Source organism: Pithys albifrons, chromosome 4 (assembly GCF_047495875.1).
Source record: "Pithys albifrons albifrons isolate INPA30051 chromosome 4, PitAlb_v1, whole genome shotgun sequence".
Lineage (NCBI taxonomy): Eukaryota > Metazoa > Chordata > Aves > Passeriformes > Thamnophilidae > Pithys > Pithys albifrons.
In genome coordinates this window covers 81,793,919-81,815,729 of record NC_092461.1, presented here as the reverse complement: position 1 = coordinate 81,815,729, position 21,811 = coordinate 81,793,919, and the positions used below count along the sequence as shown (strand labels likewise).

The 21,811-nt window shown below is 40.9% G+C and overlaps 1 protein-coding gene across 9 annotated transcripts in view; it reads left to right on the top strand.

The window, feature by feature from the left end:
* The window catches only part of PPP4R1 (protein phosphatase 4 regulatory subunit 1), a 69,192-nt gene extending 50,412 nt beyond the window's left edge, over positions 1 to 18,780 (top strand). For all 9 annotated transcript variants that reach the window (XM_071554822.1, XM_071554823.1, XM_071554819.1 and 6 more), the window contains 9 exons: positions 4,630 to 4,805; positions 9,284 to 9,379; positions 10,657 to 10,842; positions 12,336 to 12,497; positions 13,062 to 13,162; positions 14,535 to 14,655; positions 14,746 to 14,880; positions 15,903 to 16,044; positions 17,685 to 18,780. In XM_071554822.1, coding sequence (XP_071410923.1) covers positions 4,630 to 4,805; positions 9,284 to 9,379; positions 10,657 to 10,842; positions 12,336 to 12,497; positions 13,062 to 13,162; positions 14,535 to 14,655; positions 14,746 to 14,880; positions 15,903 to 16,044; positions 17,685 to 17,848 — 1,283 coding nt within the window. In that variant the 3' untranslated portion in view covers positions 17,849 to 18,780. The remainder of the gene's footprint in view (positions 1 to 4,629; positions 4,806 to 9,283; positions 9,380 to 10,656; positions 10,843 to 12,335; positions 12,498 to 13,061; positions 13,163 to 14,534; positions 14,656 to 14,745; positions 14,881 to 15,902; positions 16,045 to 17,684) is intronic.
* Positions 18,781 to 21,811: the final 3,031 nt, after the last annotated feature.

Sequence of the window (21,811 nt, the reverse complement as noted above, 5' to 3'; positions counted from 1 at the left end):
ACCTCATCAGAGCAGTTTCCATGTCTAACCTGAGATCCTTGCTGCAAGGCATGGACACTGATGAGGTCTCTAGCAAATACAATTTTTTACAGTGATCAGTAACCATCAAAGAACATTTTTTCCCCTGATTTCATTCTACAAAAAGGGTGAACTGCTATAACTGAATCAGGCTCCCAAAAATCTTTTCCATGAGGCTTTCCTTTCAGATTGAGTTTATTGCCAAAGTGGTAAATCTGAGTAACAGGTGGTTGAGCAGCCAGCAACCAAGATAAAGACAGCCTGTCTTCTTACAGACAGGCTGTGTGTTAGCAGAGCTACACAGCCTATGCAAAGTAATTCCTGGTAACAGGACCTTTCCAAGCCACTGGCCAGACATCCAGAAGGTCTCAGACTTACAGATGGAAACCTGCACGTTCCTTTGAAATATGCCAGCTCTGTTTAAAGTCATCACAGGGTCTTTATTCGGGTCACCTTTTTCCAGCTCTGTGAACCTGCTGCTGTCTTTCTTCAGAGATTGCTTTTCTTTCCCTGTGTTTTTATTTCTTTATTTTTCTTTCCAGAGACAGTTTATTCATTTTATTTTATCTCCTTATGTTCTGCTAAATCGTGTAATGTCAGCTTTTCTTACTGTTATTTGGAGGGAGAGAGAAAGCCTGACTTTCAGGTTGCTGGGGCTTGTGTTAGTTACAGACTGCCTTGCCAAATGGAGACCTAATAGGGATAAATGAGTCCAAATGTTGGGGAATTGATCCAGTTCCCTGATAAAAGCTGTGTTTATAATTTAGGTGACTAGTGCTGCCTGTAGTAGAAGTCTAAAATATGTTGTTAATGGAACAGTAGGTGAGGAGGAAGTGGAGAAGAAACTCCTTGTTTTTACGTTTCAATTATTGCATCTCTGTACCCACTAGTGTAGCCCTTGGCTTTTGCTTCTGAGTATGAAGTGAGGGTAAGGAAAGCAGATCCTTCAGAAGAAAGAAAGGAAGAAAAAAGAAATGAAACACAATGTACTGTAATGAAACATCAAGAGAAACAGAAAACAGTAAAGCATATTCAGAGCAGAAACTGCTGAGGACCAGGAAATTTAATAAGACCAGGTAAAATGTGGGTATGAACTTAAGGTTGTACCAGTTATTTTAGGATGGAGGTACAGTAACCAAGAGTAAATAATTCCTTATTAAAAATACTTCTCATCTGAAGCAAAAGTTGAAGCAAGAGTTAATTAGTAGGTGGCTTAAGATCCAGTGAACAATGAATTTAACTGAGGAATGCAGTACATAAAGTATGTGCAAAACTGACCTTTACACTCCAGTTTTTACTGATGGTAGTTGTGAAAGCTAGTTAGCCTGCAGACTCCCTTCCAGTCTTCGTGTCCAGACCTTGCTCCCTGAGAGCTCTGAGGCCTTTCTCTATCATGTGTGAGAGGGAAGCTTTATCCTTTACTTGTACTCGTGGTGTAATGGAGAGCACTCTGGACTCTGAATCCCAAGGACCTGAGTTCCAGTCTCAGTGGGACCGTCCCCTGGCAGTTCAATGCCTCCCTGCCATCCCATCCCGTCACATCTCGGATGCTCAGCAGGGTCAGCCCCGGTTAGTACCGGGTGCTGTGACAGTCCTGAGGACTTCACTGTCACTGTCCAAGCTCGCTCGGCCGTGGCAGATGGACCTGAGGAGTTAAACGGTGGGGCCAGTTCAGCGCACGCTGTGCCTCACCTAAAAAATCCACTGCGCAGGCTGGAAGGGCACACCCCCACCTGGGGAGAGCCCTTCCCAAATCTTCGTTTGCGAAGTTTGGCCATACATACACATACATACTTTTAATGATTTTCTGGAAACTGCTCCCTGTCTTACATCTGTAGGAAGTATCTTTGTGAAAGATGGAGAGCAGCAGCAATGCTTGGCTCTTTTTTTGACTAGACTTCAGGTCATTCACTGGAGTCACCCCTGGTGACAGGACCTATGGATAAGCACTGAAAAGAAGAAAAAAGGCACTTTGGAAATTTGGCCTCTCCTGTCCTTCATCCCCACGTCTTGGGATTGTAAAATGGACAGGAAGCTGAGGAAATGCATGTTTGTGTCATACTTATTCTAGGGCAGGCAGAGGAAATCAAAATACGTGTGGTCTCCATCCTGTTAAGCCCCTAAACAAGGGTGGTCCAGGTGTACAGGCTGACAGTGGAGCATGAGTGGGGACTGTGTCTTGGAAAATTCCCTATTACTGCTGTGACTTCACTCTTGTTAGTAGAAGTAATCCTTGGGGCTCTGTGTAGATTTTTCAGTAAATACATACACAGTGTTGAAGCAGTGTATATTTACCCAGTCAGAGTAAGCTTTCTTGACTTTTAAGTGAAAATGAGAGGAGTGTACATTTTTCATGAAATTGTCCTTCATGAAAGAAGTCTTCTAGAAAAATGTCTCCTTAATGTGCAGCAGAGTTGAATTATTTTAGAACTATTTTCTGGTTTGATTTCTCTCAATGAGAATAATTTGGAAGTGAGCCAGGCATTTCTTGCCCTAGCAGGTGCTCTGAAATCACCACCTGTTTTTTATGATTTTGTGGGTGATTTATTTAAATTTTAAGTTTGGGAGAAATTTAATAACCTTGATCTGTTTTATTTTCATGGGCCTTAAAGTATGTACATTTATTGTCAATGAAGTAACTCTTGAAGAGTGAGATTGCAGCAAGCTTTTATAAACCTTAAAAATTGTAACATTCCTAATTTCTATATATTTATATAGAAATTACATGTTTATATATTTATATAGACATTATATAGACGTTTTTAGAAATTAAATATAAATTATTATTTGTATAGAAATTATATATTAGAAATATATTGAAACTGTATTTTAGCATAATCTGTTTTATAGTGGAAGTATTAGTATGGTGTTTGTAGGTTTTTAACAGTGGTTTTTTTCCTGTTGAGGTGAATTACAGGAATACAGCAAGAATATCTTTGGGTTACTCTGTCAGAAATTTGATGCAGTTAGAGAGTGAGAATTGCATGTTGTGAGGAATTATCTTTACTTCTGCTCATCAGACTCTACCTAGAAACCAGTGAACCTGTATTGAGTTTTCCAGCTTTTGCTTGCAACGACAGTGCTGAATTATAATTTTTGCTTCTGTAACAGTTGTGTTGCATATCTGTTTCTTCTATCCATGAGTGAGTCCAACTTTCTTTGTTTAGTTCTTCCTTTCTACCTGAAGGGGAGTTCTAGCCAGGTGGGGGCTGGTATCTTCTCCAAGGCACTCAGCAATAGGACAAGGGGGTGCGGGCTTAAGCTCTGCCAGGGGAAATTTCAGTTGGATATCAGAAAAAAATTCTTTACAGAGAGAGTAATCAGGCATTGGAATGGCCTGCCCAGAGAGGTGGTGGATTCACCAAACCTGGAGGTTTTTAAACTAAGATTGGCCGTGGCACTGAGTGCCATGATCTAGTAAATGGACTGGAGTTGGACCAAGGGTTGGAGTCGATGATCTCGGAGGTCTTTTCCAAACCAATCGATTCCATGATTCTGTATAAGACATAGAGGGGGAAATTCAGATTCTATAGTTTAGTATGGCAATGTGGGATTAAAAACAAGCATATGGTTTGTCATTTAGTTTCACAGTGAACATTTGAGAAAGCTTGGAAAAGATGAACTCTGTGAGTGAGGTACAGAACTTCTGGGTGCCTGGGTAAATTTAGTGAGTAAGGAGATTATTCCTCCCTACATTCTTGAACAGAAGGGGAGAAGAAGAGTGTCAGGATAAATTAGTCTGCACTGAATTTTATATTGCTTGCAGCGAAGATTGCCTGTGATCTGCTCGGGTCAGGCTGTATGTGAGGAACATTGCTTGACAAAGCTTTTTTTAAATTGTCGTGAAGTAGAGGGGTATAAAGCAGGGCAGTCTCAGAAGTGCTGTATCTTTTTCAAAAGAGTGGATAACAGAGCATGAAGTGCTAATGTTTTCTTCTGATGAACAGGGGGACATCAGACAGTACGACCTTCATTATTTATTTGATGGATGCTAGGAGGCTGAACTATATTGTCCAGAAAAGAGTTACTGATGTCTTTCTGTATAGATCTTGCTTTAGAGTTGCTATAAGAACAAGAATTTAGTGACCATATATATCAAGAGACACAATCTCTTGGAACTTAAATCCTTTCTATATGAGTAAACATGTTGTCAGCCTTTATTTGAATTACTTTTCCTTTCTTTCTTTCTTCTTACTCCCACCTCCCACAAATGACCCAGTCTGTAAATTAATGTTCATATGCTGTTCTGCCGCAGAAAGTATTTGCATCATTAAGATGTATTGAGATTCTTAAAGAAGTGATCCTGTCATAACAACAGTCTCTTATTCCTGTTGATATGGGGGTTTTGGTTTGGTTTGGTTTTTTTGTACTTTATGGACAAATACTGTGGTTTGGTTGAGCACCCTGGGCAAAGAGTGGAGTGACACTCAAATTGTCCCCAGTTTGGGATTTGCCAACAGTTAATGTTCTTAGGTTTGTATCTCCCCTGTAGTTTCTCCAATGTCTTTCAATGAATTAGTCACTGTCTAAAAGTTGTTTTGCTAAAAGTTGACTTGCTAAAAGTTTTATTGCAGTTTAGTCTCTCACGTATTTCTCTTTCATGTGCTGCAGCACAAGTGGAGGTGTTGTCTGCTGCGCTCAGAGCATCCCGTTTGGATCCTCAAGATGAGACAGTGGCCAGTGTTGGCAAGGGAACGGACTCACAGACTGAACTAACTATCAATGACCAACAAAATTTTAAACCTATACTGGGTGATATTGTGCCTTTAATTGGTGATACTGTGGAGGTAAGAAGCGAATTTGTACTCTGTTTTTTTCCCCATTAGGATTTCCAGGGCTCCAGTAATAGAGCTGTATTTTGCATTCATGTGGCGATGGCAGCCAAATGCTTCCTACTTTGGCTAGCATGGCATTCAGGCTTTTTGGCTGATACTGAAGTGCTGACTACTAAAATAAAGTGAGTTGTGTTGGTTGCCTTTGATTTTGCCAGTTCTGTCCTTGTCCATGTAAATTCTTGAAATTATCACTGTTGTGACTCTTGCATTTGAAGATGTTTTAATGCTACTGCGGTTTATTACTGTGAAATTGCCTTCCTTAAAACAGAGCACTACTAAAAATAAGTAAATCATCTTCTCCAGTGCCCCCCCCGAACCTGGAGAGTGAGGTCCTTTGCTCCCTGTTGAAATTATTTATTTTACTGGTCTGCATAAGAGAAGTTCAGGACCTGCAATCTAGGTGTTGTGTGGACTGCTGAAATTGATTCTAGCAATCATAGAATCATAGAATCAATGGGTTGGAAAAGACCTCCGAGATCATCGAGTCCAACCCTTGGTCCAACTCCAGTCCATTTACTCGATCATGGCACTCAGTGCCACGTCCAGTCTCACTTTAAAAATCCCCAGGGATGGTGAACCCCCCCCACTTCTCTGGGCAGGCCATTCCAATGCCTGATTACTCTCTCTGTAAAGAATTTTTTTCTGATATCCAACTGAAATTTCCCCTGGCAGAGCTTGAGCCCGTGCCCCCTTGTCCTATTGCTGACTGCCTGGGAGAAGAGACCAACTCCCACCTGGCTAGAACTTCCCTTCAGGTAGTTCTAGACAGTGCTGAGGTCACCTCTGAGCCTCTTCTCCAGGTTGAACAACTCCAGCTCCCTCAGCCTCTCCCCATAGGGCTTGTGCTCCAGTCCCTTCCCCAGCCTTGTTGCTCTTCTCTGGACCCACTCCAACCCCTCAATATCTTTCCTGAACTGAGGGGCTCAGAACTGAACAGTAACAATGAGTAACATCTTAAAATTTTTTGCACTTGCTTCTTCAGCCCTGCCCAGCTGTAGTTGAGGCATTTGATATGATTTTCTGTTCTTTACTGTGTGTCAGGCCAAACAGGTTTCACTGTGTTCGCTGCATGTAGTGCCACAAGCTCTGGTGGTGTTAAAAGCTATGGCTGTGCACAAAGCAATGGTTCCAAAATGTGCTCTGTAAAACCACAGCAAGTGATTTGCTGAAATGGTGTTTTGGGCTGAAATTTTGATAAATGTCTTTGAAATGTCTAAGAGTTAACATCAGTTCAGTGCAGACATTTCATCCTTCTCTAATTAGAGCAGTGTTTCTTGGTGACATTTAATTAGTTTTTTACCTAAGCTGTTAGACTGCTGTCTAAACATACAAGGAATTTAGGAATGTGACATTTACTTGGATGCTGCTGATTATACACAGTCATAATTTAACTCTGCAACTATGGTTGGTTTGTTTTGAAATAACCAACGTGCCCTGATTTCTTTATGTCAGGCTCAATGTGCTTTTTTATCATTCAACCTGGTAGTCACTTCTTTCTAATGCTAATCTGTAAAATGACAGTGTAAATGTATCCTCTGTCCTTATGAATTTTGGAGGGTGATGTTTGTTCAGAGAGACTTGTCCTGGGTTTTGTGTCTTTAACAGAGTATGGTGCTGACAGAAAGTTTAAGAACCTGTCACTCTGCTGGTGTATGTTGGTTTTACATGTTTCAGCTTTACGCTTTAAAAGGATGCTCTTAATCTGTCAGTTTCTTATTTGTTACTGGCACTGAATCAAGTCCTCATTTTGCAAGTGAATGGATATTATAGAGGTGACCTAGAATTCTGGGAATCAAGCCATGAGCAAGTAGACTGTTGCCCCCAGCAGTGAGGAGAGCTCTGATTTTCACAGGTGGTTGTTTGGGTTTTTTGGTTTAGTGTGGTTTTGTTGTTGTCTTTTTTTTTACAGTGGTTTTTTTTTTTTGACTTTGCTTGATTTTTTTGTTTTTAAGTCTGAGCATGGCAATGTGTCAGTAGGGCAGTGGACACTTGACAAAAAAAAAAAGCTGCAGCATTTTTTATTTGCATGCAGCCTGCTCAGTTCTGCGTGCATACCACCAGGCAAAACCACACTTAGCTGCCCTTCGGCAGATGTATTGGCTCCTGAAGGAGTTAGTGCTACATGTTAAAGAGAGATTCTCTATTCAAATTAAATAGTGTTGTTATAGAGCAAACCAGTCAGATTTTGGAACATGAAGCCTGTTTGTTGAAGGTAGCCATTTTATTTTTCCTCTGGAGCCACTGTTTTTATTTTCTTTAGGTTGTACATTCTCTATAAGGTTTGATAGATGAATGTAAGCCTTAAGAAATCCCCCAGGTTATGTTCCCAGTGGGTGAGTGTGGGAGTCCTTCCTTTTTTTGTTTTTGCTTAGAGGTAGAGGGAGAAAATAAGGGAAAGAAAGGAAACTGAACTAAAACTGGCCCACTCCTGTCTTGCCCAAGCACCTCACCTTAGAGATTTTTAAGGCCATGACGAAGATTTTGCATCTCAGAGCTGGTGGTTCACCAGTTTGGTGCACAAGAAACTCTCAGGCTAAACCCTGCTGAATTTTTATGTCCTGGCTCTCTGGAATGCTCAGTTTGGAATGTGCCTGGAAAAAGTACAGATGGAACTTCATCTTCAGAAACAGAGATCCTGCGTAACTTAAATACTGACTGTGGTTCTTCTGTACTGAAGTTCTTCCTCTCTGAAATGCATATTGGACTTTAAAAGTGGTTGGATAAAAATGTTCCCATCTTCAGTATATTCAGTGTATATATAACCTTCACTATATTTAGTTGCTCAACTTAGTTCTGCCCATAAAGTTTGATTTTTTTAAAACTTGACCTTTTGGAACCGGGGTAGGAGAGAATGTGAGAAATGGAATCTTTCCATTTTTATTGTAGCAGAATGGATGAGTAGCCTCTCCTTCCATGCTCCTGGTCAACTCATGAAAAGCAGTGTGGCTAAGATGTGCTGGCTACCTCACAATTTCTTGATTCTAAAGAAGTCAGTATTGCCACTGAATTTCTGGCAATACTGAAAATTATCTCTTTTTCTGGGAATCAAACAAACAATAGGCTAAAAGCGAGTGAAGGACTTGAGTCTCGTAATCCTGCAGAGGTGAATTTCAGAGCCTCTGGAGGTTTTGCAGTTGGAGTTGTGTGCTGCTGGGCACAGTCAGCTGGGGAGTCGCTTGCAGGTCGTTCTTTCCTTGGCTCTTTGACATTCCTTGCTGCTGCTCTATAAGCCTGGCAGGTGACAGGGCTGCTGTGCCAGCAATAGGCAGTTGCCTCACAGCTCTGCCTGGGCTTTATCACCTGTAATTATACCTCAGCAACTAAAATTACAGCCCAGTTCTTAGATAAAAGCAGCTCATGAAAGAGGAAAAAGCAATTGTCTGAAGTAAAACCAAGGAAGACAGATGGGATCCTGGAGGCTTTTTTGAAGAAGTCTATAGTTTGCTGGAAAATTCTCATTGTCAAAATGATCTGAACAGCTGGTAGAGAAGGCGTGTTCTCGTTGCTTGTGTTGACCCTGGGAGCTCACCCTGCAGTGTCTGTGAATAGATCAGATACCTTTGCTCAAGTCTAGCAAAAATGCCTTTGTCCTGTTCCACCACACAGCTGGCTGATCTATTTTTCTAATATACATCGCACACACTTCTTGAAATTCATGGTTTATTATGCAAAGTCCATTGTGTTTGGGGAGCTCCACTTGCATAGAAAGCGACAGTGCAGCATCACCTCAGCAACACAGTTCATCACAGCATACCAAGCCTCTCCTGCTCAGCAGAATTCTGAAACTGGGTCTCAGCCCTTGTCTTCAAGGCCCAGATACTTAGCCATTTTGCTTGAATGACTGCTAAAAATTATTTTAATTGAACTGATGAGAGAGGTGGTGACTATTGTCAGCAGCTACTGCCAACTACAACTCAGGGTCATAAGGTGAGACTTATCCGCAAGAAGATTATAGAATAGTCACCTCTAGGGAACGAGCAACAGCGTAAGTCTCATCAATTTCTACTCCTCAATGTGAGGGTAGCTTTGTTTTGACCTTTCTCTAGCACAAATCCAAAGCAACAAATCCAACAAAATTGGCTACAGGTGTTTTGTCTTTTTCCATTTGGGGAGAAGAAATGTGAGCCATGTGTTAGTTACATTTTCCTTAATGCAGTCTCAAAGCTACTCCTCTCCTTTGATTTTCATTCCATAAGAACAAAATGGAGCAGATAAGAGGAGCCTCTGCTTGAAATTGAAAGCAGAAAGATTTATCTTGCAGACCTTTTGATTTTGGGCTGTAGCAAAATTGTATTTGATATTAAAACATGTATTCCTTTAATCTAAGAAAAAGACTCTGAGATTAAGGCAGCACTTCTTGATGTTGACATTTCTTTTGTGCTTAATCCTAGGGTGTATTTTGTGTGACCTTTTATTTTCTTTTTTCATAGAGTATGGATTCTACACTTCACTATATTCATAATGATTCAGACTTGAGCACCAATAGTAGTTTCAGCCCTGAAGAAGAAAGAAAATCCAAAGTACAGGTAAATAACAGTGACTTCTGGTTTTCTTACATGTATCAGATAAGAATTCTTCTTATGCATATGAGGATCTCCTTTGTCCTTTTTTTTCAGTCATTCCTGACGTGATATATTTTCTGCTAAATGGGCAAACCTCTCAAATAAGTAGTTTTAAAATACTTATTGTTTCCAGTGATAATTCAGCAATTGTTTCTGTTATATTTATGCATAAGAGATGACAGTATTTTTTTGATATGAGGTAACAGTTGTCATAGATTTTCAGGCTCTGGTTTCATTTGGTTTAGTTCTCTATGGAAAGTATGCTGTAATGGAAATTAGGTTATTGAGGAAACAGGTTTTTTCCTTACGTTATTTGAGTAGAACCACCCCCACGCCATGATAGCTTTTTGTAGAGCAGTTGTGAAAGTGTTTCATTAAGCTTAAAATGTCTCTCTGGTATTCCTCCCCAAAGGAATCAGATGTTTGTTGTTACACAGTTTAGTATTACGTGTGCCACCCTGCAAAAGTAGAATCCTTGAGTGGGAACCTCAGTCTCTCTTGTCAGCTGTGTGACGGGAATGTTCTTGTGCATCCCTTGGCAGGGTCAGTGCCTGACACGAACTGAACACAGAGCTGAAGTGGTGAAGTCAATGGAAAGAGGTTTTCACAAAATTTTGGTTCAGGTGCTATAATTTCTCAGTGGACAGAAGGATTGGTCTTTACCGGAGATCTCTTTGTCTCTGGAGAATCCTTTTCTTTCCTGTTTACTATTCAGGGAGTTTGGAAGCAATATGGAACACACTATACTCTGCTCCCTCCCTTTCCCTGCCTCCCCAGGGTATTTTGATTTCATTTTCTTCTCTCCACCTTCCCAAGATTTTGAGAGAATTGGGAAAGATTTTTTTGAGCAAGTCTCATTTATTGTTCTGCCTGTTTCTATAGACGAGTTAAAAGGGCCAGTTTGCACAACCCATGAGCCTGAATGTTTGTAGAAAGGTAGAATGTAGTCCTTTCATTTCCTGGTCTCCCCAAGGCAACTGTGATCCACTTGTTCATTTGTTATGTTGATCTGTACATTTTCAAATAACCCCCAGTCATGCCGTTGTTTCTTTGGAACCTTTTGGTGGAACTTCAGAAATGCAAAACCTTTGTGCCCTTACTGAGATACTGTAATTAAATAATGTTCTGTAGTTGTGGGGGGAAAAGTGGGCTTTTTCTGGCAGCGTGCCCTGGAATTTTAATAAGCCTTATGAGAATTAATTGAAAGTAGTATAAAGGCTCTACCCTTCTCTTACCTGCAGGATGTTGTACCTCAAGCCTTGCTGGATCAGTACTTGTCCATGACTGATCCGTCTCGCGCACAAACAGTCGATACCGAGATCGCCAAGCACTGTGCCTACAGCCTGCCGGGTGTGGCACTGACACTGGGCAGGCAGAACTGGCACTGTCTGAAGGATACTTACGAGACACTGGCATCTGACATGCAGGTAACCTCAGGCAGCTCTCACAGCGAACAGTCTGAGCTTCTGTGATGTGACAGTGAAGCATCTGAACCTCTGTGTGATTTTTTTTTTGTTTACTGGGCGTTGGGTTGCTCTGCTTTTTGCATGGAGCTTTCCATTGCTGATGTTAGTTATTTATATAAGGAATGAAGGTATAATGGTTGTTTCAGAGCAAGCTGGGGATGTGTGGTGCTCAGGTAGTGAAGAAATGGGGCAAGTTAAAAAGGGAAGTGGATCTCTAATAGGAAAGTGAGGAGAGGTCTTTGATTTCCTCTGCTTGCTTGAGATCTTATGTGGTGTCTGGGAATTTCACAGGTATGAGAATTTGGGCTGTGCTGCTGTGTGAGCAGACATTGCCCCTGCAGGCATGTCTGTAGCTCAATGAGTCAGCCTCACACCAGGCCTTTGGTGCCACATCCAGTTAGTCATAAAGGAATAACATCGCTATCACCACGCAGCATTGCTGTTTTAAAAACAAATGCTGGAAATAGCAGCATTTTTCTTGTTGTCAGGTGGTAAGGAGGTGGCTTTGTTAATTTTGCTCTTGGTTTGCAGTTGTTTCAGTCCTCCTGTGTTTCCTTTTTTGGAGATGCTCTTTTATTTTTTTCAGTATTCTCAGACTGCTTCACCTCAGTTGAACTTGCTGCCTGCTATGTCAGAGCAGCAGTTCTCAGTGATACGTAGTGAGTAATTTATACATGACTGTTGCTCATGTTTTCTGAACTCTTCTGCAGCCATTAAAAACAACCAACTAATAAATTATAAAACCAAGTAAAACCAAATTACCCTATGTTCAAAATGGTCCAGAGTTTATTGCCAATCTAATCTGAATTAAGATCAAATGACCAAACCAGAGTAAAAGAACAGTACCCGGGCTAATTGGAAAGTGCTGGCTAAAGAATAGATGCTATTTGATTTTTAGAAGACTTATTTGAAATAGCTGCTTGATTAAAGTAGTGCACCGCCAATTTAGGATGTCCAACATCTCCACTGGTCCTTGGGCTGCTGAGCACTCAGTGTGGAAGAAACTGCCTATTATGAAAGCTGAAATATCCTGGCTGAAATATTGAGGGATATGTGTTTTATTCTGCTTTATAAATTAAATGAGTGAGAGAGTAGTAGCATGGAACTAATTTATACAAAATAATTTAGAGTAAAAAGTAATGTGTGCAATAGTACTGATGTCAGGAATACTATTTTCCTTCCTGGCACCTGGAAGGTTAAAATATATTCATTACTTCTTTTTGCCTGGTTCCTTGATATTCAGGTGGAAGAAATGATACCTGGTCATTTTTCCTCTCTTATTTTCCTTTTTTCCTTTTCCTTTTAAATTTCCCATTTAATGGTCAGTTGTTATATGAGACACTGTTGAAGATATTTTTAAGTACCATAGCTTGCTGGGAGTCCAGCTTGGGTACTGACTTTCAGGTTAGAATAGAGCACTTCAGATCAATAACCTTGTTTTATTTATGTTCCAGTGGAAAGTTCGGCGCACACTGGCATTTTCTATCCATGAACTTGCCGTCATCCTTGGAGACCAACTTACAGCTGGAGATTTAGTTCCGGTCTTCAATGGCTTTTTGAAAGACCTGGATGAAGTCAGGATAGGTGTGCTTAAACACTTGCATGACTTTCTGAAGGTATGTCTGTGTTCAGCTCTGGTCAAGTGCAATTGCGTATTTTGCTTCATGTCTCTGTATGCACCTGCTTTTTAACATAATTTTTTGTGGGAATCTCTGCAGGTGTCTGTTGAATACTAGAATATATTTTATAGGAAACCTGTGTTGCTGGTACTTTCTTTTCTCTCAAAAGCTGTGTTGTGCATGTTTATTCAGTATATCAATGGCAGTGGATGATTTTTTTAGTGGCTGTAACCTCTCTACACAATTTACTTGTCAAATTTCTGTAGAAGTTTCTCTGCCTCATTTTTGGAGCTGAAGGACAAACCCCATGAAATTGTCTTTACACCTCTCATTTCCTAGAGTAAAAGTAGAGACTGGATCAGATTCTTCTTTCAGTAGTGCCCCCTGTGATTTCACACGCATAAGCATGGTAGAGTTTAGCCTAGGAGGGCAACAACATTGCTAAAGATTTTGCATTTTTTAATAAAGATGAGTGTTTCATTAGTTGTATTTTAAAACTGTTGTTCTCTCTACTGACTGTAGCCTGTAATTCCTTATGTACACTTACATTCACTGTTACAGCTTCTTCATGTTGATAAAAGACGGGAATATCTTTATCAGCTTCAGGAATTCCTAGTGACTGATAACAGCAGGAACTGGCGTTTCCGTGCTGAGCTGGCTGAGTATGTTGTTTTCTAAATGCTTCTTTTTGTTGTTGCAGATATTTAAAAACGTGAAAATTGTATAATAGATGTTCTACAGTGATATTCTCGATTTCATTTTTAATTACTAGAAAATCCCTTATCCTACTCTACCTGTCCCATTGCTTAAAAGTTCCCAGTAGTTGTATATCACTTACAACAATTGAAGCTTGAACCTTTTTTCCATCGCCATATGTTGATAACATTACTTTCCATACAAAAGAAGCTGCCAAAAGTTAAGACCACATCTGGTGGCTCTTGCAGTCAGTAGAAGTGTTGCAGCTATTTGACTCTTGTTTGGTGTATTTGATGGGTAGGCTGAATTCATGACCATGACATGGAAGAGCAGGATCTTGAGGGGAGTGAAAAATGTGAGTAGCAGAGTAGTGGACCTTGGACTTCATCTGAGCAGACTTTTGCTCATGGAAAACACGTATGTGAAAGCACAGGGAAGGTGCTGGTAACTGGAGCAAGTTCAGCAGGTGACCACCAAGGTGGTCAGGGCTGCAGCACTTATCCTGTGAGAAGAGACAGTGACCAGGGCTTCTCTAGGGAAAGATGTGGTGAACATACAGTAATTATTCATTACAGTGTGTCTGTTGAATTAAATTTTGAGAAACCTAGTTTAACAACTGATCATAATGGTTTTACTACATTTGAGTGTTGTTTTGATTCAGCAGCTACAAATCACTGAGTTGTTACTGGTGATATGAAGGTGTTCTCTTGGCTGCTTGTAGCACATCATGTCATTTCTTTTGGTGTACTCTCTGCCATCCATGACACACACTGGTGTCTGAAACCTGCTAAAATCTTAATCAGCTCTTAACCAAGTTGAGAAAGACTGATTTCTCAGTTGTCCTATACACTCTGAAGTAGAGCAAGTTTATTGGTTTGTTAAATCAGTGTACTTAAGTGACCAAAGATGCTTGTCAAACTGAGAGGAGCTGTTTTGTAGCTGTGCATATGTTACATGTGCGAGGTGTCTTTACCAGGTATTCGGATGTACGTGTGTGCTCAGGGTCATTCACAGCTGGATTGCTGTGCTGCAGCTACAGGGAAGCTGTTATCAGGATCCCTAATAAGTGCAGCCTTGGTTCTCTTGCCTCTCCCCTGGCTTTTCATTCTTTGAGCCCACACAGCATCTTACCAGTATGGTCAGTAAGTGGCAATTTAATACTTGCAGGGGACCCATGGTCAAACTGATGCCACTGAAGAATAGATTTTGCTTCCCAGTAACTTTGTTACAGCCACATTGCATATTTGATAAGTGTTGTCATATAAACGATGATACTCAGTTAAGCTACCTTTTTTCTTATTATAATGTACTCTGTTTGGTTCTTCTTCCATCTTATAGGCAACTGATCTTGCTTCTGGATCTGTACAGTGCCAGAGACATCTACGACTACTTGCGACCTATTGCTTTCAGCCTCTGTGCAGACAAAGTGTCTTCTGTCCGTTGGATTTCCTACAAGCTGGTAAAGCAATCTAAATAAATTTAGGATTTTAAACTTCTGAGTATTAATAGTCAGAAATAATTTTTGATTTTTTTTTCTCATTTCTTCAAGGTTAGCGAAATGGTAAAAAAGCTGTACATGGCTTCAACATCAACCTTAGTGATAGACCTCATGAATGAACTTGTTGAGAAGTTCTGTAGATGCCATAAATGGTCTGGTCGGCAAACTTTTGTCTTTATTTGCCAGGTGAAATGTCTTTTTGTTTATATTTTTTTTGTCGTTTTGGGAGGTGATGGTGGTCAGAATTATGGGGGTAGAGCATCTGGAATTCTCCAGCTATCTATTGACACTATTGTAATGAACTGAATGGATTTGGGAACTTTGTTCTCCAGGGAGTAGTTTCATAGCTGCCCTCTTTCTTCTGAGTTTCTCCACAGAACGCAGAGCTTGAACGCAGCTTTAGCTTGGCATATAAGCATCAGGTCATCAAATCTGATGTTGAATATAGAACAGAAGCACAGCAAAGTAATCCCTGAATTGAGAAGCTTCCTGAGCTTTTACGCTCAGCATGAAATGAGATCTTTATAATACTCTGCAGTAGCCCACCATTCTTTTGGGTTACCCTTTAGAAATCAGTCACTAGGGGTTGTGTGCACTTCCTTAGCCAGCTCGTGCAGCTTGATCAAAACCAATGTGTTCTCAGCCAAATGAGCAGGAGAGCTGGAACTCCTGGGTTCTCAAGGAAGTGGTCAAATCTGGAGGCTCTAGCAGAGGTGCAGACTGGGAGCCAACATGGCTTCTGCCCAAGCAGGATAGTTCCTAAAATTATTTGGAGAAGTGAGCTTTGAGGTTCTTTAGAGGAAAATGTTTGGATACAACAGATGTTTATTGAGATTAACCAGTCTTGTTTTAATATAGTACCTGCTTAAAACAAAAACTAAATTAATCTTGAGAAGGACTGAAAAGGTCGTCTACATTTCTTCCCTGTTTTCAAATGGTACAGTGATTTAAAAAAAAAAAAAAGGAAGTTCCAGACTTTGTGCAAAATAAAGTGGGCTTATAACTGAGCCTGAATTCCTTAACTCTGTCTTGCTTCATTATGTATAGGTTTGTGGTAGGAAATATTGTACCATGTTTTAAAACTTTGTGGATACTAACTACTGTATTCATGCTATGAAGTTAACAGGATCTGTTAAATTCAACTGTGTGTTGGGATTTTATCCTCTCTGTGCTGAAATTTAATGACACTGTTTCTGTGTTCTCACCAGACTATCAGTGAAGATGACTGCCTGCCCATGGACCAGTTTGCTGTGCATCTGTTGCCACACTTACTACACTTGGCATCTGACAAGGTTCCAAATGTTCGAGTCCTGCTTGCAAAAACATTAAAGCAAACCCTTTTAGAGAAAGGTCAGTGGCAGAGACGGTTGCAATGGGCTGATGGTGAGGGGTTTCTTGTCCCTCCATTTTTCTACAGTCAGTTGGGAAAGAAGAAACCGTGTCAGATGTGGGCTGCTGTTGCTTTTACAGTCTCTGCTGTGGGATGTTACCTTGGCTGAGATCAAACCATGGCCCTTGTGGTATCAGACCTGCTGTTGTGTAATGCTGAGAGAATAAGAGTCCTTGCTCATATGCCAGCCTGTTCTTTTGGTGTCATTTTCCTCGAGGGAGCTAGTTTGTGGAGGTGTCACCAGAAAGCACAAATGAACAACTAGCAGCTGTAGAGTTGTTGAGCAGTGACCTTTATTTGCTTTAAAAAAATCTCTTGATGTTCTGTGTAAAAAGAGTAAGAAAGAAAAAATCCTTCCATACAAATTCACTGTCTTTTCTCACTGGGGGAGAAGAGATGGCTGCTTTTTGGGGTTTTACACTGTATAGTAACAGTGGGAAGAAAGCTTCTCTGGCTTCTCTTCAGGGAAATAAGACATGCAACTCTCAAACTGCAGACTTTGGAAAAGCTTAGGAAAGCATCTCAACTGCACAGCATGTGCCAGAGGAATCAGCAGTGCTCAGAGCCCAAAGCACTGTAAAGCAAAACAGCATTAGAAATACTATGCTGTTTTGTAAAACAACAGTGTCCACACTTGGAATATTTCATGGATGAAGTCACTTACACTCTCAAAACCATACCCTGACCCAAGGACTTCTGTAGAAAAATGCAGAATGTTCAAAAAGCTGGACAATGCAAAAGATGCCAACACAGTGAGCACTGGGTTGTTGTGAGCTGTCTTGTTGCGTGCAGGAGACTGGGTAAACATAGGGAGGCAGTTCAGATGAATCAGCTGATGTGCAGTGATTTATCCTCTGTTAACTGTGCCAATAATGTCACTGTTCTTCCTGTTACTGTGTGATACTGGTGGATGGTGCACCTCCATTCTGTACTGCCACTATGTAAGCTTATGGTACAGGTGGTCCCTGCCTCACAGATGTTCTGTGTGTGATCAGGGATGGGGGATAGAACGTGAAGGGCAGATTTAAAAAATAAGTGCAGAAGTTTTTAAACCTCAGATCTAGACTACTCTTCCTGTGAGCTAATTGTGATTAGGCTGCTTTATACACCTTGTGTTCTGTAGTTTGTGTAAACTGTCAGATGTTGGAATTTCTTCCACTCTTACTTCATGTTATCTGAGCTTTATCCTTTGATAATTACTAGGCAAGGCTGGTAGTGAAGTGGAGTGGCATGGCCATGGGTTAGCGGTATTTTCTCTCTGTCGTAAATACAAACACACTCCTCCTGAGTAATTTGCAGATTTTTTTCTTCCTCTTTGGCCATGGAGTCTGTCATGCTTTTGTACAGAAGAGCCATGGGAACCCTGTACTCAAACAGCAGCAACAGAGAAACTGTGCTCTGAAACATGGAATGATACTTCTAAAAAGATGAGTTCTCGGTTATATTCAGATGTGTATTTTGAGTCTGCCCAGATACTCCAGTGAGACTGTAAGTGTGCACTGTCCTCTGAGATTTTGTATCTCAAGGAAGTATGCTGAGGTTTGTGTTGAAGTATCTGCCATCTTCGCCTCCTATATGTCTTGTGCATTTTCTTTTACAGAATATTTTCTAAATTCTGCCAACTCTCATCAAGAAGCTGTGGAACAAACAATTATGGCGCTTCAAATGGACGAGGACAGTGACGTCAAGTATTTTGCGAGCATACACCCTGCCAGTACCAAAATTGCAGATGATGCCATGAGCACTGCTTCATCAACTTACTAATAAGTTCTCAATGTTGCTGTAATTAAAAAAATTTCAAACAAACTATCCTCTAAACGCTTCTAAAATGGTTGATTTAGAACAACCTCTTTGGAAGGAGGGATTTCTTGCCAGATTTGACAGGTGGATATTATCTAAACCTGATAACCAGGGATTTTAAGTCAAGAAAAAGTAAACATATCTATGTCAGCTTGACTTTAGAAAAACACTGCTCAGAGGATTATTTTTGCCACCGAAGCCTTAAATCTTCTGTCTTCCTGAACAAATGAAACTTGAATTGGCAGATCATTTTCATTGTAGAAGGGATGTGATTTCCAGAGGCCTGCATTGTTTCTCCTGAGGAGTTAACTTACCAAGTATTTTCTGTAGCAACTGATAGACAGAATGGCCAGAAAGGCAAATTTGTACCGGGACGTGAGACCTCCAGTATTAGTGCTAAAAGTTTTTATCGTTCAAGGACTTGATTTGTGTGCAGCCATGCACACCCCTGAGTGGGAATGGCTTTGATGTTTGTAAATGGGGAAAAGTAGAAATTTGGATTTCTCTTAAGGGCTCAGTGCTAACACTAAACTAGAATCTGATTTTAATCCTTAAATGCAGCATATTGCTGTACCCATTAGCAGAAAACTTTGCTGAGTACCTGTGTCCTAATTATTTTCATGCTGGTCATGACCTAAAGGAATTTTATTAGCACATGTACTTTAAGTCAGGTATTTTTAACTTGATCATGATCGGCTCTGAAGGTGCAACTTTTTTCTTCATATACTGTGTACATATCTGTGAGCCTCCTTGGAGTGCTGCAGTCTTTAATCATGTTGTTTAAAAGCTGTTGTGATACAAGTTGTTCTCTACTTGTCCAAATAAAATTTATTAATAAGATTGAAAAAAATCTTGTGACCTTTTTAAGACATTAAAAGAAAAAGTTTGAAATTTAAGTGGCCTTTTTCTTTCAGTTCTCTACCCTGTGATGGCTGTTTCAGGGGCGAGGGGCTTGCTTAATGATTGTGAAGAATTTTGCATTTTGAGATGGAATATACTGCAGCATAAATGGATTTGACTGTGTAGCTGAGGATTTGGTTGATTCTCCCAAGCATCCCTGTTAGGCTTGGCAACGTGTTATTCCAGCGTGAAGTGGCATCGTGGCTGGAAGTAAGTCTAAGTCTGACTACCCACCTGTGTCCAGGGTTACGGGAAACTGTAGGTCAAACTGCCTTTAACCTGCCTTGAGTCCACTGAATACTTTGTTTCCTCTTGTTTAAAATTACTGATACAGTATCTCCTGTGTCTTCCTTAAATCACTTTTCTTCCAGCCTGCGGAACCCAAGTGTGTGTGAAGCGTTTTTTCCCCGAGGAGGTAGAAATGGCTATGACAGCTTATCTTTGCTGTATTGTAGCAGAACACTTTTCATTTGTCAGTCAGGTACTTGATGTCCTGGCAGTTGAGCCTCAGGCAGGTGTCTCTTTGTTTTTTTATTTCTCTTCCTCCTGTTTTCTTGGGAAAACAGATTTGCTTTTCTTGTAAACAGAAAGTTGCTATTTGCTCCCCAGAGGTTGTTTTTGTACTCCTTAGCATGGCCATGGAGGTGGTTAAGATAGAGAGTCATCTCTGCCTTGTAGTGTGGTGGGTTAGGGTTTTTTGAGGGTTTGTTTGCTTATTTTTTTCTTTTTAATAGGCCTAGGGATTTTCGTGTTGGTTTTTTATTTATTTTGGGCTTTTTGTGTATGTATTTTTAATCTGGTTTTTTTGTTTAACATTTTTGCTTCACATGTCCCTTTTTCTTTTCAAAATTGGCTTAATCCCTTGAGGACTAGGCAGTGTGACATCACTGTGGGTGGTAGCAGGCTGTCAGGAAGCAGGGAACTCTTCAGGCAGGAGGACGTCTGAGCTCTCTCTGCTTCCATAAGGAGAACACCTAAAAGTAACTCGTCCTCTCTGAGGCCAAATGATTCCCATTTAAGAAATATGCATTGAAGTCCAGTCGATTTCTGTTTTGTTCAGATTACATAAATCCTTTCATCTGCTTTTTGCCTCAGTGTCATGACAGTTGAATTGTATTTGGATCATGTGTGCAATTCCCGAGGTGAATGGACCAGCTCTTTATTCAGAGCAGAGAATGCTCAGGTCATCCTGTAACTGACAGTATTCACTGGAGGAGTATTGGGACTTAAATCCAAGTTTTTGGAGTCCAGAATTAACATGGCCCACACTAATTCCATCACTGTACTTTTGTGCTGTTCCACTAGTCCAGTAAAATGAAGAATTATATCTGATCTCTTCAGGTATTTTCTAGTCATTTAAATGTCCAACTCCTCTGTGTTGAAAAATGAGACAGATCTTCTGTATGCTTTACTTATGCAATGCTGGTGCAGGCCTGTGAATTTGAGGGAGAGTTTGAGGCTCTTTCCTAAGGAATACGGAGTGTTTTCAGCTGCAGAGTGCCTGAATTCCCCTGACACATAACAAATAAGGATGATTTTCAGTGAAGAGGAGAGATAGCTGTCTTTCTCCTTTTTCTTTCACCCAGCATGCCATGGATCTGTCTGCCTCTTTTCTGCTTCATTTGGTGATTCCCAAGAAGTGGAAGGGAAGGAAAGACTTGCTTTGTACTCAGCATTTCCCGAGAGCGTTTGATTTACAGCCTGGGGAATGTGGACTCTCTTGCTTAACTGTGATAGGGGATTTTCTCATGCTGGCACTGTTAGCACTGTCTGTCAGTAATTCAAGCTTCAGCTTATCCCTAAGGGTAAGGGCTTTGGGGGAATGTGCATGTCTGTTCCGAGCAGTGAAAAAGGGAACTGTTTCTTCTGTGTGGCAGTGCCTGGGGATGCTGCCAGAGATCCTGCTGAATTTTACATTTTGTGTGTCTTCCCTAAAGAAAGATTTGAATTCTGTTCCTCAGTTAATTTCTCTTTTGGTCGCAGTTTCCTGAGCAGAAAGTGAGGTGGCTCCCAAATTGTCATGTTGGTCCATGCTTTCCCAAAAGCTGTATCCTACCTCTGCCCCGCTTCTGGTGGAATACCAGTTCAGTTCTTCACAAGCAATTCTCATTGATGTTTCCATTTAATATTATGGCTCACCTTAGAGCTTCTTCATGAAAATTCTTCATAGGAAATGCCTTTTTTCCCCATGTCTTGGTTACAGCACTGTCTGCCTTTCCCCACTTCCTGTTTTTCACAGCAGGTTCCCTCTCTTCAGTTGTTCCTCCCCAGAGGCCCATCAGGACTTTGTGGGGCGGTTTCCTTGCCACGATTTCATATCAATGAAACTGGCAAATGTCTGGAACCCTCTAGAGGGTGGATTATGTATAACCAGGACATAACTGAGACTTGAAATATTTTCTTGCTGTTCTGAATGTCCCAGATAATGTTGCACAAATTCCTGGCCCTGCAGACAAGATCCTACACTCATTAGGACTGCAGAACAGCAGGGTTACTTGTTAGAGACTTGTTAGTCCTCGCCCCCTTTTCCCTGCACTGCCAGAGGTTGGGCAGCAGAGATACTGATTGGATCTGGCAGTGGCTGGGAATGATGGCAAAGTCTGTGCCCTGGCTCAGGCACACTCTGATTGGCTTCCTCCCTGTTGGCAAGGTCTCCTGTTGGTCCCTTTGGTGGGGAATCTGGTGTGCAGTGCTTGTGTTTTCTGACCTGGTTTCAGCGTAGGGACCTCTCCACTGTGGTGGAGTCTGAGAGAGGCACGTGGACAAAAGCTTGTTCTGTATTCCATTTACTACCTTCTGTCAGTTCTCTTTAGTACTGATGGGAAAGGTTTGTCTCCCTCTCCGTACTGGTATTCAGACAGTGTGGAAAGTAAAGTGATTCATCTTGTCTTTATATGCAGAGGTGGGGCAAACTCATAGACTACCTTAAAATATGAAAATATGGCAGGAAAGCTCATTTAAAATACACACAATCTCCCCCCACCCCCAAGTGCTTTCAGACTCTGCCTTTAGCTTCAATTTTATTTC